At 44.1% G+C, this 16,802-nt stretch overlaps 1 protein-coding gene across 2 annotated transcripts in view; it reads left to right on the top strand.

Annotated features, from left to right (window-relative positions):
- APLF (aprataxin and PNKP like factor) overlaps positions 1 to 3,693 on the top strand; it is a 43,164-nt gene extending 39,471 nt beyond the window's left edge. For both annotated transcript variants that reach the window (XM_048501399.1, XM_048501389.1), the window contains one exon: positions 3,197 to 3,693. In XM_048501399.1, the coding sequence (XP_048357356.1) occupies positions 3,197 to 3,405 (209 nt within the window). In that variant the 3' untranslated portion in view covers positions 3,406 to 3,693. The remainder of the gene's footprint in view (positions 1 to 3,196) is intronic.
- Positions 3,694 to 16,802: the final 13,109 nt, after the last annotated feature.

Here is a 16,802-nt window from a genome sequence, read left to right as displayed (position 1 = left end):
TGTGGCGTAGCACCAATGGGGTATGGCTGGGCATTCCGGGGGCAGGGCATTCCTGGGCGGGGCTGTGGCAAGGACGCAGCCGCTGCGCCGGTCCTTGGGCAGGAAACGAATGCACGCAGGTGCAGGCTGTCACGCACGCTGGTGCACCTCCTGCTAGACTGCTTCAAGTTCTGCGCACTACTGCTGAGAGGAGGGGCATAACTAAGGCAAAAATCACATGGCAAAATCACCAATTAGTAACCCCCTCTCGGCACACACAAATAATTAGTAACCTACTCTTGGGAACCTGTGAGAACCTGCTGGATCCCACCTCTGGCTACAGTCCACAAAATATGTGTTTCCCGGAAAATAAGACAGGGTCTTATATTAATTTTTGCTCCAAAAGATGTGTTAAGGCTTATTTTCAGAGGATGTCTTATTTTTTTCCCATGATTTTGCACCCCTCCACCCACTTGACCAGATTAGCTACGCTGGGGAATCTGTAACTAGGGCTTATTTTTGGAGTAGTTCTTCCTCCAAAAATCCTGAAAATTCCTCCAAAAATCCTGAAAAATCATGCTAGAGCTTATTATCAGGGAAACCGGGTAGTTGCAAAAATGTTTCCAATAACCAAAAAGCTGTATTGACACTACTCATACGTTGTTTAAAGAAACAGAACATCAAGACAAGATTAAAACCGGGTTCTTGCTTGCTGGAATGGCTCCTCAAGTGCTTTCTTCTCTTTGAAATAATGCTTCTGACAGTGGTTCATGAGTATCATTCATAAAGCTTCGTTTCATCCACTGTTAAATTTTGTGCTGGTACTTACTGCTGTCTCTAGGTCAGGGGTAGGGAACCTGCGGCTCTCCAGATGTTCAGGAACTACAATTCCCATCAGCCCCTGCCAGCATGGCCAATTGGCCAATTCCCATCAGGGGCTGATGGGAATTGTAGTTCCTAAACATCTGGAGAGCCGCAGGTTCCCTACCCCTGCTCTAGGTCTTTGTTGACACCGTTGGAACCATTTTGTTCTTTTTTGCTGTTAGATTGTTAGGCGTGTTTACACCAGGTTTATTTTGTATGTGGGAATTTCTTGAGTTCTGTTTCTTTAAACAACACATGTGAGTGGTGTCAGTACATCTTTTTGGCTATTGGAAATATTTGTGGAACTATTTTGTGGGCTGCGGTTCTTTATTTTGTCATTTCTGTAGGTGTTGCTTGTGATACAGAGTTACACTTACTGTTAAGCCGTGGTGCAGTTTATTCTTTCTTAATCGTGCCACAAATAATTTGGCAGAAAACAATTGAAACCCCAAAGTTGTTTATTCCTTTGCATTATATATAGTCTGCTTTTGTCTCAAGGCAGATTATGCAGAGTGAGTCAGTACAACCAACAGAATGGAACGTTGATTAAACAATGCAATAGGATTAGGGTTGTAAAAGTCTCCAGTCAGTCAGAAATCTAAAAAATAGAACTGAAAGATGAACCAATGTGAAAATTATATAAGTAGGATCCTCCTTAACTGTGTAGTACAGTGGTGGCGAACCTATGGCTGAGGTGTACACGCACAAACAGAATTAAGCCCCCAAATTACCCCACATCTAGGCTGGCCTGAGCCACTGGGCTCGATTATTAGCATTAAACCTAAGACTTAGTTTGAGGCAAGCAGTGTAGGTAACCCTGTTAAGCGCTGTTAAGCCCCACTGATTTTCATGTGAAGAACTAAAGCGCAATCCTTTACCTGGGAGTAAGCTTGGTTGCTGGCAATGGGGCTTGTTTCTGAGTAAACCCTCCTAGGATCGTGATTCACTCATTGGAAGAGTTGCATTGTTGCTTCAAAGCAAAACCACCGACTACCAAAGATTACTCCCGAGTAACACACACCTTGGAGTCAACCGTTTTTTCTAAACTAAAACCTCAGTATTCAGGTTAAATTGCCTTGTTGGCCCTTTGCGATAAATAAGTGGGTGTTGGGTTGCAATTTGGGCACTCGGTCTTGAAAAGGTTCACCGTCACTGGTGTAGTAGCATAGACTGCCCTAATCATTTATCCAAGGGAACTTGGAACAGTTTTGTTCACCTAATAGGTTCCTCCTGCCAAGGTGGAGACCGATGGATATTTGATTTGATTAATTGAACTGTGATTTTTTTTAAGGTTTGGTTTTTTATTTTTATGCAATCTATTTTATGTGTTTTACTAACACTTTAAGCCAACTTAAGCTCTGTAAGGAAGAAAGGCTGCGAATCAATAGTTCAAATTAGTTGATAAAATTAACGACTGAGACATGAATACGTCTGCCTTTTCTCAAGCTGTTCTTAGTACCTATATTTTTATGCCAGTTTTAGAGATATATTTTTGGAGACTTGGTCCCCAGAGCCTTTCAGCAGTGGCGGTGAAGAAATGGTTTTCCTGTTCACCACCATCTGCTCTGTTTCATTGGACCCTTCTGCTGTTACAAGAGGTTCTTATTGCTTTGATTCCATTCTGCTACTAAAAATGAGCATTGGAGCTCTTGTGGTTCAAAACGGGCAGCATGAAACAGGGCAGTTACAACTCTGAATTCTAGCATGAATATTGACTCTAGCTCATCCTGCTTCTTCTCTCTGCCACGATAGCAAGCCAGCTGAGGAAACTGGTAATTTGTGTTCTGAAGAAGTTATCCTATATGATGGCGAACCTTTTTGAGACCTAGTGCCCAAATTGCAACCCAAACCCCACTTATTTATCGCAAAGTGCCCACCCGGCAATTTAACCTGAATGCTGAGGTTTTAGTTTAGAAAAAAACGGTTGGCTCCCTCTTCCTCCGCCCACCCGCTCGAGCAGGAGCCAGCCTGCTCGAGCCTCCAGCAAGTCCCGCGTGCACCGCTCTGTGCCTCTCTAGCATCTCTGCCTCCTCCCCCCACCTCGGGCAGCAGCCACCCAGAGCACAGGCACCAGGTCCGCCAGCCGAGTCCTCCCTGCTCATCGCGGTGCGCACACGTTGTGCTCAGTGGCCCAGGCCAGTCAAGATGTGTGTGGGGTTGTGTGATTTTCTGCCCCCACATGACGAACTCTGTATGCGCGTGCCCACAGAGAGGGCTCTGAGTGCTACCTCTGGCACCCGTGCCATAGGTTCGCCATCACTGTCCTATATGGCTGTATGAGTTATCCTATATAAGTAAAGTTTTGCGTTATTTAATGCAAGGATTTAACCAGTCTGATAAAATCACTCTCCAGGAAAAAGTGCCATGGGAGATGACAGTGATAATGACGGCGAACCCAATGAGTACGATCTAAACGACAGTTTCATAGATGACGAAGAGGAAGAAGAGTGCGACCCTACGGATGAAGATTCTGACTGGGTGCTCGATTTTGAGGAAAGCGAGAGCGAAGATGTTGACACCCTCCTGAAGGAAGGACAGAAGTTTGTTGAAACTGGGAAGTAATTGGGGAAGTCCATGTTCTTTGAGCATCATCAATACAAGTTGAAAATATTTTAAATCCCACTAAAATACACAAAAGCTGCTGAAGCCAACCTAACTTAAATGTTCGAAATTTCATCAGGTTTTGTTTTATTTGTGTACTTCTTTTCCACCAGATTTGTGTCCTGTTTGCTTGAGATTGGCTTAGAAACTTAAAACAGCAAGAAATGTAAAACAGTAAAAGAAACTTATTTTTTCTATTTTAGAGCAAATGTGGAAAGTCATGAATAAAAATATATATATTGAACTCAATGAGGCTAGAGTCGAGCACTTCAAGTCCTTTCTGCTTCAGTGCAGGACAGTCCAGCAAATACTTAATGCTTCCATCCGGCAGAATGAGATTTAAAAATCCTTTATTCTGCCGATTTATCCATTGAGCAGTAATCAACCACCCCATTTAATATTGGAGCCTGTTTCATATAAAATCATATAAAAATCGAGCTGAATTTGGACAAAGGTATGTGAATCTTCCTCAAGTCTATCTTTTCTGCAAAGATTAATGTCACAGGGAAGATCTTGAAACCTTGTGTGGTAGCACTTTTTCACGTAAGTTCACGTCTTACGTTTTGTGCTTTGAATCTTAAACCGAGACCTAGGGGGAGGATTTGTAATATGCTTAATGTTAAGTGAACAAATAGATTTCACTCCATATATGGGACATGCAAAGTAACTCTCAATTGACCTCTAATTAGTATTTATGCTGTCCACTGGTAACTGAGCTGTAAACAATTACTGTCCTTTATTACATGTAACACTCTGCCTGACACTGCAAATAGCTTTTGTATTTGAGGAAAGTGTTTATAATTTTGCCTGAAAGGCAATTATGTTCCAAATCTGTTTCTAGTATGTCAGTTCTTCCAAATGTTGCTTCACATTATGGGATTGTATTTTGAAACCATAGTCTTGAATGCCTGGGTTTTCAAACTGGAGTCTGTGAAGTATATCCTATTTCTAATTGTCAAATTTGGCCTAACCTGCAGATACTTAAATCCACAGACCAGGCCTACACTGACTGAAACCAAATAGTTCAGCAAACTTGGAGAACTCTCCAGGTTTGCAGAAAAAAATCTGAAAAGATTTAAAAAGTATGTTGCAAGGTTTAAATCCTTCCTCCCAAAAAGCTGCAGTGCTTGGGAGGATTAGTGTTAAGAAAGGGAAGGGTTGAATATTATGGGTCCCCACTTGTGGAATGTCTGAATTGCTCTTCAATATACTATGCTATGCCTTGAAACATTACACATTCAGCTCCTGAAGGAAGAGAGCCAGCTGGTCAGTCAACTGAGGTGAATAGTCGTTGTCCCAGGGTGGATAGCCAAATTCCCAGTATCTATCTGTCCCCCGTCATTTGCAGCACAATTTTTCCTGGCTTGCACTATTACAATTAACTCTTAATATATATATAAACATTTAATGGCATAATTAGAACAACAACAACAAGATAACAGCAACAATGGCAACACCAGTGTGATAAGTACGATCTCCAATACTTCTTCACACAACGTGTGATTGGTGTTTGGAATATGCTGCCACAGGAGGTGGGGATGGCCACTAACCTGGATAGCTTTAAAAAGGGCTTGGACAGATTTATGGAGGAGAAGTCGATCTATGGCTACCAATCTTGATCCTCCTTGATCTCAGATTGCAAATGCCTTAGCAGACCAGGTGCTCGGAACAGCAGCAGCAGCAGAAGGCCATTGCTTTCACCTCCTGCATGTGAGCTCCCAAAGGCACCTGGTGGGCCACTGCGAGTAACAGAGTGCTGGTCTAGATGGACTCTGGTCTGATCCAGCAGGCTAGTTCTTATGTTCTTAGTTATGACTGTTTGCTAATGACAGAGCACAAAAAGTTAGCCAACACTTCCAGTACTCTTACAGATCCACAATCCAACATAGTTACCACAATTGATAAATCAGTATTATCAATGGGGGTTCTTAGCCATGGGTCTAATAGCAGGACCACTGGGGGGGAGGTACTGCCAGATTATCTCTTCTTTCTTTCTTTCTTTCTTTCTTTCTTTCTTTCTTTCTTTCTTTCTTTCTTTCTTTCTTTCTTTCTTTCTTTCTTTCTTTCTTTCTTTCTTTCTTTCTTTCTTTCTTTCTTTCTTTCTTTCTACCTACTCAGGAATTTGTGATGGGGATAGAACTGGAGCACTATTTCCAGCCTAAGAGAAAGCAACATGTGTATGTCTCTTCCTTTCCCTTCTCAAAACACCAACATGGGGATCTCTAACTTCCTTCCCCAGCCTAGTTTAAAAACCCAGGAGATTAATATAAGCCCCAAGCCTTTGGGGAATGATGACAATAATGACTGGTTGGAAAATGAGAGGGGAAGTAGTCGAGAGTTGGAAAAGCAGCTGGGAGAGGAAGAAGACAGCTGGTCTATTAGGGACAAGGAAGTAGAATTCATCTCAGCTGATTCAAGGGTAGGTGGCAGGTTTTCCTGTTTCTGTTTGAAAATTACAAGGAGTTAATACTGGCCTTTTTGCACAAATCCACAAAAAAAATTCTAAAACTTTTTCAACCCCCTGCCCCCACCCCACTTTACAATGATTGATGTCAAATACAAATACAAATACAAAACCTTTAATGGCATATAAAGAGTGGTAAAATACAGATTATGTTAAAACCAATTGACTAAAATTTACACAAAGGTTTCACTCTTGATCCAAGTGCCTTTGTTAAAAACCTGGCAACTGATTCAGTAGTGTGGGGATGATGGTCACTAAGCAGGTGTGAAACTATTTCCTTGTCTGATCTCACTGAAAATTTCTTCAAGATGGCCTCGAGAAAAAGCAACCGATAGACTGCCAAATCTTTGCAATGAAGAAGCACGATGTTCCAGTTGTTTTGGCGGGTAGGCCCAGCTGCACAGAGAACAAGTCCTGTTCTCCACCGTGGGATGCCATGATATCTGCCTCTTGTTTGGGCAGTCCCGGTAACACTGATTTAGCCGAGCAACCGGCATAAAATATCTCTTGAGGAGATGTGGATTGGTTAAATTACTCGTATATTTAGCCATAAAACCCGGCAATGGTGGTGAAATGCACCATAAAATGTGGGAGAACAAGTTCTGCAGGCTCCAGCTGTGAGAAGCTGCCCTTCAATGTCAAAGATCACGTTGTTTTCAAAACTCCGAAAGCCTGTCTTTCGTCCATCGAATTAGGAGTTGGTCAAAAGATACACCTATGTTGTTTTATTTGCTTGCAGTAATTTTGGTGTGCCAGGTGGAGTGGAAATTGGTCCAAGCTTAACAGAAAATATGTGGAGACTGCCCCGGGGAGAGCTCTATAATGAAAGCAGAAACCAGTATTTAAACAAAGAGAGCCAAACCGGGGAAAAAAAATTGTCTTGGCTCCGGTTTCTAAACAAAAAAGAACTTGATACATTGACTGGAGTTTGGAGAGACCCAATAAGCAACGAAGAAACAAAGATTGAACACTCTCCTAATTTCTCAGCGGTTTTTGCTCCCCCAGATTGGAGCTCATTAAAAGTAATTGTGGCGAGTAGTTTTAACTGAAAAGAAACTTCCATTGCGGCAGGAAAAAATTGACCGCCTCTGGTGTGAAAAAAATCTGTGGATATTGCCAACACTTTGATTTTACTTGTGAGAGTCTGAATTGGATATAGAGAGGTCCAGGTTAGAAGGAATGATGGAAGGTGATATCCTAAATATCTGTATGAATGGACCTGTTCAATCAATGTACCGTTTATTTTCCACGTGCTGAGTTTTGAATTCGAAAAGATCAGCACTGGATTTGTCCTATAATTAATACGACAGGGCACTGTGTTGTTTGTGCAGTACGTTAAACAAAGGCTTAGAAGTAGTCTTTGCAGGCCCTATGGACCCGAGACAGTAACACAGTGTAGATCTGCATAGAGAAGTGCACATGTGGGTCTTTGTCCCCAAAATGGGTCGCGTGACTTTCAGTCTAGAGATAAATGAGGGAGCAAGATTCGTTTTAAATAAAGATTGAACAGGAGAGGAGCAAAGGAATACAACCCTGCTTGACTCCCTTGTTAGAAACTATAGGTGAAGTTAGGAAGCCCTTACATGATCACAGCGAACTTGACAGGTAGTTGAGGGAATACAACTGGCGAATAAGAAACAGTAATCTCCTGGTCTATTCCCAACACAGTCAATTTTTTTTTTCCACAGCTGATTCCCTGAGAGGATGAGAGAGTCGAATCGCATTTCAAATCTAGAGGAGAAGCCGCATAAGGAGTTTCCCACCCTTGGGGTGGCAATATTTCTCTCCATAAATGGTTTAAAACCAGACAATGGTCCAAGGGTGGATTTACCTGTGGCATATCCTATCTGTTCCGGGCCTAGCACTGAAGAGGACCAGGCAGTGAGACGTATCATAAGGTACCTTGCGTAAAGCTTACTAGCCACTGAAAGCAAGCTTATGGGGCGATAGTTAGATGGATTTGATGGATCGCCTTTTTTATGTAGAGGTACAATGATAGCTTCAGTCCAATGCTTAGGGATACAGCCACTGTTGTTAATTTTGGTAAACAGGGTAGCCAAAATAGGGGCCCAGAACTCCGTGAATCTTCTAAAGAGTTCAGGTGGCAGGCCATCAGGGCCTGGCGCTTTCCCTTGTTTTAGGTCAGATATAAGGGTGATCACCTCGTCGCAGCTGACAGGAGGCCATTCAGGTAAATTCAACCCCCTGCCCCCACCCCACTTTACAATGATTGATGTCCTTACTCACCTCTTCCAAATAATTTCTGGCCGCCATTTTGCTTCTCTCTTTTCTTGCATTTTATTTGGAGTTTGTGGTGTGGAATCGCTGTTTCAGTGCTTCACAGCAAGGTGCGGCAATTCTCTGCGCCTTCTGCACTCCCACCTTCGAAAATTAGCCTGCCAAAACTGAACAGACTCACTTCAAGTGTTCCAAAATGCACGAAAACAGGCGAGGGGCAAGGAATGAGCTCCCAAAATGGCCCTGATGAGGAAGTGGAGGGAAGGCAGACGGGTGTGGGAAACATCTTGTAGGATGACTGCACAGGCAAATGCAGCTTTTAAAATCTTTCAGCCTGAGAATCATTTTAAATGGGGATTAATTTAAAATGTGTTGAGTCTGCAAATGAAACATTTGGGGGTATAAACAGTGTGTCAAGACTGCAACTCCCAGCATGCACTGGTTCCAGTGGGGGGATTCAAAAAATTTAGTAACAGGTTCCCATGGTGGTGGGATTCAAACTGTGGCGTAGCGCCAATGGGGCTGGGCGGGGCACGACGGGGGCGTGGCCGGGCATTCCAGGACGGGGCTGTGGCAAGGACGCTGGGTGGGGCACAACGGGGGCATGGCCGGGCATTCCAGGGGCGGGGCATTCCTGGGCGGGGCTGTGGCAAGGACGCGAAAAGCCATGCGATCCCTTGGGCGAGGAGGAAGCGAGATACACGCAGGCATGACTGCCACTTGCGCTGGTGCACCTCCTGCTAGACTGCTTCAAGTTCTGCGCACTACTGCTGAGAGGAGGGGCATAACTAAGGCAAAAATCACGTGGCAAAATCACCAATTAGTAACCCCCTCTCGGCACACACAAATAATTAGTAACCTACTCTCAGGAACCTGTGAGAACCTGCTGGATCCCACCTCTGACTGGCTCCCGCCTTCTTGGAAAAACAGCAGGAAAACAAACTAAGAAGCTACATCCCACCGGAGCTTCAGAACCAATGAGAGGCCAGGAGCTGTGTGTGTGTGTGGGGGGGGGGGTGGATTGGTTGCTATAGTTTAAATACTGGACAATAATCCTCAGTTCCAGCACCCTGTACCTAGGGCGACATAAATCAATAAAGTTCTTCTTTTTTAAGCTGCTTTGTTTGAGCGTGTTCAGCCTTACACAATGGAGAACATGGAGGAAACTTTTTATATCCTGCCTCAAAATGTTTTCAAGTGTTTGTGTGGAAAGGACTACCGATAGCTAGACCATGTCCAGCCTGTTTAATGTTTGGAAATCTGGGAAGTCTGGAGTCAAGCAGGGCGGGGTGGGGGTTGTTTTGTTTTTTGTTTTCAACCAGTTGTCCAATCTTGAACCATCAGACATTTCCCCGGCTAAAACGTCAAACAATTGTGAAAAGAGGAGCAAAGCTTTTCTTCTCCCTTACTCGAGGCTTTTATTTTTCTTTGAACTCTCTGGAATATATTGGATAAAAACAAATATTGTGTTGTGCTATACCCTACTCAGAAACAGCTCTTTGAAGTGTGTATGCGGTGGCTGTAAATCCACAGACATCAATGAAAAATAAAAATTTACATATCATTAGGAAGTTCAGTCATCTTGCAATTGAGAAAATAAACTTTGCTCTCAATCAGAAGCAACTTTTTGTATGTCCCGTGACAGAAAAAAACAGATAAGTAGAAGACCTGCTTTCGTTAGCTTAAAAAAGAATTTTCCGAAACTATTCCATAAGTCTTTATGTTATGTTAAATTTAATTTATACACCCCCCTCCCCTGAAGGGCTCAGGGCGGTGAACAACAAGAAACAAAAATACAACCAATAATACATAATAGATACAATGAGTCAAAACAGAATACCTAACAAGAAACTCGGTAACTCTTAACAATATCTAATATCAGGTTATCAATAACACAATTCACCACATATTAATTTAACATCAACATCAGAAATATCATTTAACAAGTTCGACATCATTGCTCAATAATACAACATAATAACATTTGTAGAATATCAACCAACAAAACAACCTAATATCTACACAAAGTATATCATAATGACATACTTACCCTATTTCCCTGAATATAAGACATCCCCTGAAAATAAGATGTAGTAGAGGTTTTGCTAAAGTGTGAAATATAAGGCATCCCCCGAAAGTAAGACGTAGCAAAGTTTTTGTTTGGAAGCATGCCTGATGAACAGAACTCAGAAAAATAAGACATCCCCTGAAAATAAGACATAGCGCATCTTTGGGAGCAAAAATTAATATAAGACACTGTCTTATTTTTGGGGAAACACGGTAGTAGTCCACCATGATCAACAATAGAACACATCCCAACAATAGTGCATCTGTTCTGAACTGGCTCTAGACTGGCTGCAGGTATTCGAGAATGGCTTCCGCTACTGGAACCAGTGCTAAACAGGTTTTAGGTGTTCAAGAATGGCTTCTGCTGTCGCCGTTCTGAACCGGTGTTAGGCAGGCTGCAGGAGTTCAATGGCTCCTGCTGTTCTTAACCAGGCTGCAGGCATTCAAGAATGGCTTCCGTTCCCTCTGTTTTGAACCGGTGCTAAACTGGCTGCAGGCATTCAAGGATGGCTTCCACTGCCTCTGTTCTGAACCAACGCTAGGCAGGCTTCAGGCTTCAATGACTTCTGCTGCAGCCATTCTAGAATGGCTTCTGTTGCCTCTGTTCTGTTGCCTCTGTTCTGAACCAGCACTAGATAGGATGCAGGCTTCAATGACTTCCGCTGCCTCTGTTCGGAATTTAATTATGTCTTTGATGAAGGATATAAAGATCACAGAGGCAATCAATTTTGTGTAAGAACTCCCAACTGTATAACTAACATCTATGGGACCGCCTCTCTTGGGATGGCCCCAAAAGAAGAAGAAGAGTTGGATTTATATCCCCGCTTTCTCTCCTGTAAGGAGACTCAAAAGGGCTTGCAATCTCTTTTCCCTTCCCCCCTCACAGCAAACACTCTGTGAGGTGGGTGGGGCTGGGAGAGCTCGGAAGAACTGTAACTAGCCCAAGGTCACCCAGCTGGTGTGTGTTGGATTACACAGGCTAATTTGAATTCCCCAGAGAAGCCTCCATAGCTCAAGCGGCAAAGCGGGAATCAAACCTGGTTCCTCCAGATTAGAGTACACCTGCTCTTAACCACTGCTGCGTTACACTCAGCAAGAGCCAACTGACTGGTGGTACCTGTCCCAAAAGTATGTCACTCATCTGTCTATTCTTTCCCTGCTTGTCTTTCTCACAAACCCTCTGAACAAACGTGGTCAGATAACCTTTTATCTATATATATAAAAATCTAACAGTGTGTTTGTCTCTGAGGGGCTACCTCATAAACTGCTGGACGAACTCCTCCCAAACTTCCCAGGCACGTCACTCTGCCAAGCGAGAGTGTTTAGCAACATTTACATGACTCCGGCACCCGTCCTGAGCCATCAAATCCGCTTCTTCGCAGCTTCCCATCCCACGCCCCAGTGTCCTCCCAGATGCTGCGTCCATTAGAACTTGCTCTTTCCACACACCCCTTCCTCCAGCCAACACGTTCTGTGCATGCCTCAAACTCCCCTCACATCCCTCGCTGAGCGAACTGTCCCGCCATTTCCAGCAGCCACGCAGTCCACTCCCCTCCACCAGCTGCACGTTCGCTCCCCTCCGAAAGGACAAAGACGCCTCCTGCGCGCTACGACAACCCCTCCCCACCCCCTTGCTTTCCCGCTCACTTCATCCCAACGCGGCATCAGTCGCTCAGCCAAACGCTGCCCCGCCCACTGTGACAAACTTTTCCTTCCCACCCCCCTTGCTTCCCCGCTCTCTGCCTTCCCTCACAGCCACACTTCACACAGCCATAGCCTCCTCCATCCTTCTCACAACTCTCTCACTGCACTCACACACTTCAACACAACCACCTCATCTCACACACTCCTCTCTGCCCTCCCTCACAGACACACTTCACACAGCCACAGCCTCCTCCATCCTTTTCAAAACTCTCTCACTGCACTGCTGGCAACCAACCTCTGTTGGCCAGGCGTTGCTTGTGCACAAAATGTCAGCGATCCCAGCTCTCCACTGACTGTGCATAGGTGACAACGCACTACTCAAGGGGTCGAAACAGCTAAATAGAGTCCATACACTACAACTACACATCTCTAAAAGGTACTACCCTGCAACATTACTCACTATGGGATCTTTCATGGGTCCTCCTCCCTGCAACACCTGACAAAACACACCCATTAACAGAACAAAGAATTCCATCCCACAAGACCATCCTCCTGCCTCCCTTCACTGCTTTCACGGGGTACAACCACAGTTCCCCACCTCACAAGATGCACTGGCTCCAAACACAATTCAAAAATACAACAAACTGATGCCTCAAGCTGATATGAAATAAATTTTTCTTTACTATTATGTATCCAGTTTGTGCATGCTTATTTACTTCATCGGTTTGTTTGTGGTGGGGCCACAATATTGACAGGCCCTTTCAAAGGTGAGGATGTCCTCATCCCTCGCGCCCACCCATGATGCCAACGGATATGCCATTCCAATTTAAGAGACCACAGTTCCCCATCCAAGCTTAGCATTAGCTATCACACCATCAACAAAGCACAGGGCCAAGCTCTATAATGGTGCGGTGTTAGATCTACACTCGAATGCTTCTCTCATGGCCAACTATACGTTGCATGCTCCAGAGTATCCACCCCAGAACACCTCTACATCTACACCTGCAGCAGAGAAGCAAGAGAAATGTTGTCCACCCACAAACACTGCAACCCTAAACCTACAGAGATACTACACTCTGTCTGCACGCTTCCCTTACGCTGAGACTACTACAAATCAGCAGCTATAACAATGTGAGACTGAAAGGGGAAAAAAAAGGATTCCATTTGACCACCCAAAGGCTATGCTGCGGATCATTGAACCTGCATGCACATCTGTGTGGGTTCTTGGGACTGTTATGAGAGAAGGACGTTAATTGCCACCTTAGCGTGGCGAGATTTGCTAGTGGCGATATAGAAAAAAAAAGTGACGCTAATATCGCGAACTTCAAAATAATGAATCACTTTTACAACTTTACTTAACTGTAAATTAAGAATGAACCGGGTGCATTTCAAAAGTTCATTTCAAACAAGGAGGGTTAATGGAAATTCCGAATGATTTCTTACGTCATTGAGCACGTTTTTTGTTTACATTGACTTGACTAAGAAGTCTGTTTGATTGGTTACTCTGATTTCTATGCTTTCGCGGACAGGCCAGCCTGGCCTTTAAATGCATCGGAATCTATTTTAACGAGAGGATGGAAACCCAAGTGGAACATGTTGGTGGTGAAATTGGTTACAAGCTGTTGGTAGATGGTTAAGTATGTCTGACCCATTGAATCCATGGAAGCGGAATCTCTCCTGAGGTGGCACTTACGCGGCCTGGGACCCTCATACCTCAGAGACCACGTTACACCATATGTCCCTACTAGGCCTCTGCGCTCGGCAGAGGCCAATTTGCTGGTGGTTCCTGGCCCCTCAATGTAAGTGGCCTGGCCTCCACAGGCCAGGACCTTCTGACTGGCCCTGGCCTGAATGGAACACTTTTCCCTCCAGCTGTCCGGGCCCTGCGGGTTGCTTGGTGAATCCCGCCCAGGGGCCTGTAAGACTGAGTTGTTCTGCCCGGGCCTTTGCAAGAGTGCCCAGTTGCTGAAGGTGCGCCCCTCCTTTGCTTTGCTCCTTTGCTCCCTCTTTTTTTGGGAGTCCGGCCAGCTCCACTCCTTTTGGGGAGGTTGTCATGAGTGGGTTACGAGGAATTGCCGTTATTAGTATTTTGACTGCTGTTTTTACTAAATGGTTTTTTAATGGATTTTTTAGTAAATATGGTCACTGTTGTGACCCTTATTTTATATTGTATACAGATAATGTTGTGCACCTTAGAGAGCCCCTCAAAGGGATGGTAGGTCTATAAATTCAAATAATAAATAATAAAATAAAATAAAAAAATAAAAAATAACTGCTGTATGTTACATTTGAAGGGGAAATATTTAAACAGGCTAACAGGAATTGAGAATAAAACTGCAAGGATTGTCATGCCCTTATATAAAGCAGTGGTGCGACCGCACTTGGAGTACTGTGTTCGAGTTCTGAATGCAGCCACATCTCAAAAAAAGGATATTGAAGAGATAGAAAAGTGCAGAGAAGAGACGAGGGATGATTGAGGGACTGGAGCACCTTCCCTATGAAGGAGGCCTGCAGCGTTTGGGACTCTTTAGTTTGGAGAGGAGAGCTGACTTGAGGGGATATGATTTGAGAGATCCTATAAGAATTATGCATACTTAGGGTAGAAAATGTTGACAGAGAGAATTTTTCTCTCTTTCTCACAATACGCACTAGAACCAGGGGGCATACATTGAAAATGCTGGGAGGAAGAATTAAGGACTAATAAAAGGAAACACTTCTTCATACGCGTGTGATTGGTGTTTGGAATATGCTGCCACAGGAGGTGGTGATGGCCACTCACACCTGGATAGCTTTAAAAGCGGCTTGGACAGATTTATGGAGGAGAGAGTCGATCTATAGCTACCAATCTTGATCCTCCTTGATCTCAGATTGCAAATGCCTTAACCCAGACCAGGTGCTCAGAACAGCAGCAGCAGCAGAAGGCCATTGCTTTCACATCCTGCATGTGAGCTCCCAAAGGCACCTGGTGGGCCACTGCAAGTAGCAGAGAGCTGGACTAGATGGACTCTGGTCTGATCCAGCTGGCTTGTTCTTATGTTCTTATGTTCTTAACATAAACTGTCTCTGTGTAGCAACCCTGGACTTCCTTGGAGGTCTCCCCTCCCAGTACTGACCAAGGCTGACCTTGCTTAGCTGCCGAGATCCAAAGAGACCAGCACAGCCTGGGTGACCTTGGGCTGATCACTGTCACCCTAACCTACCTTGCAGGGTGATGGTCGCAAGAATAAAATAGGACAGGGTCACGTAAGCTGCTTTGGGTCTCACAACTCAATATTCTGCACAGTTGTTTACCTGGGCAAAGCTTTGTGGTGCAGAACCTCAACAGCCGCATCTTTTTGAGGCAAGGATATGGACTGTTGTAAAAAGCTACATGCTGTGAATTCTTAGCATGGAGGTGTTTTACAATCAAGTTGTGGGGAACGCCTTAGCAGCAGTGGTGTAGGAGGTTAAGAGCTTGTGTATCTAATCTGGAGGAACTGGGTTTGATTCCCAGCTCTGCCGCCTGAGCTGTGGAGGCGTATCTAGAGGAATTCAGATTAGGTTAACCTGTGTGCCTCTCACAGGGTGTTTGTTGTATGAGGAAGGGCAAAGGAAGATTGGCAAAAGCTGCTTTGGAGTCTCTACAGGAGAGAAAGGGGGGATATAAATCCAAACTCCTCCTCCTCCTCCTCCTCCTCCTCCTCCTCCTCCTTCTTCTTCTTCTCCTCCTCCTCCTCCTCCTTCTTCTTCTTCTTCTTAAATTTAAAATGGTTTGTTCCTGCTGATTTTAATGGCAACTAACCAAAGTACAAGGATAGATTCAGGTGGGTCGTCATGTTGGTCTGAAACATGGTTTTCGTTTATTGTTTACTGTGCAACTTTTAAAATGGTACCACTGTGTCGGTACTGGTTTTATATTGTATTATGTTATTTGTGTGGTTTTAGTCTGATGTTTGCTGCCCCGAGCCCTATCGGGAAGGGCAGGATATACATCTAATAAACAAACAAACAGCAGAAAAAAGTTTTAATACCAAAGCTTGGTATAAGTTTTCTTGTGCATGCAACCTTCTTCATATACTGGGACAGCCCAACTTCTGTAACATATTCCTGAAAGCAAGACCCCCCATGCTTACTAAAGTGGTTTGTCTAAAGTTTCTCCAGATTGAAGGTGACGGAGGTAAGGCATCTTGACTCTCCATTCTGCAGTGATTGCCTGAAAAATAATAGCGATTGAACTCTGGTTCTCTTTTGTGGGTTGCTTCTTCAAATTATTGGAAGGATTTTTTTTTCAAGTGCAGAATTCTTCAAGGATGAGAGAACGGATTCTCATCAAGCCTATAGTTCCTTAGACAAAGAGATCTCCCCTTTTTGAAATTGGTGGAGAAGAGATACTTGGAAGATACTTTTACCAGTAGCATATACAGAGATGATTGCTTGATGGTGTTTCAAAATAGCTCTTTGTATTCTGTATTGCTTTCTCTGGGAATCTGAAGATGTCACATTGGCTTGTAATTGAAAAAAAAAAACCCTCTTCAGCTGCTATCAATTAATAGAAATGTTTTGCTTGATCTGGAAAGTTGCAACAGCTAAACATTTCTAGATTTTTTTAAATTGGCTGCAACATGATGGCTCTTTTCACCCCCATGCTGATATTGGGAAGACAAGAAAAAGAAGAAGAGGAGGAGGAAGAAAAAGAAGAAGAGTTTGGTTTTTACCCCGCCTTTCTCTTCTGTAAAGAGTCTCAAAGCAGCGTACAAACTCCCTCCCTTCCTCTCCCCATAATAGACACCTTGTGAGGTACGTGGGGCTGAGAGAGTTCTGAGAGAACTATGATGAGTCCAAGGTCACCCAGAAGGCTTCATGTGGAGGAGCAGGGAATCAAACCTGGTTCTCCTGAATAAAGCCCACTACTCTTCACCACAGCACCATGCTGATGCTCTAGTATAAGATGGGCTTAGTCCAGGCT

This window comes from Sphaerodactylus townsendi, linkage group LG01 (assembly GCF_021028975.2).
Source record: "Sphaerodactylus townsendi isolate TG3544 linkage group LG01, MPM_Stown_v2.3, whole genome shotgun sequence".
Lineage (NCBI taxonomy): Eukaryota > Metazoa > Chordata > Lepidosauria > Squamata > Sphaerodactylidae > Sphaerodactylus > Sphaerodactylus townsendi.
This window is presented reverse-complemented; position numbering and strand designations above follow the sequence as displayed.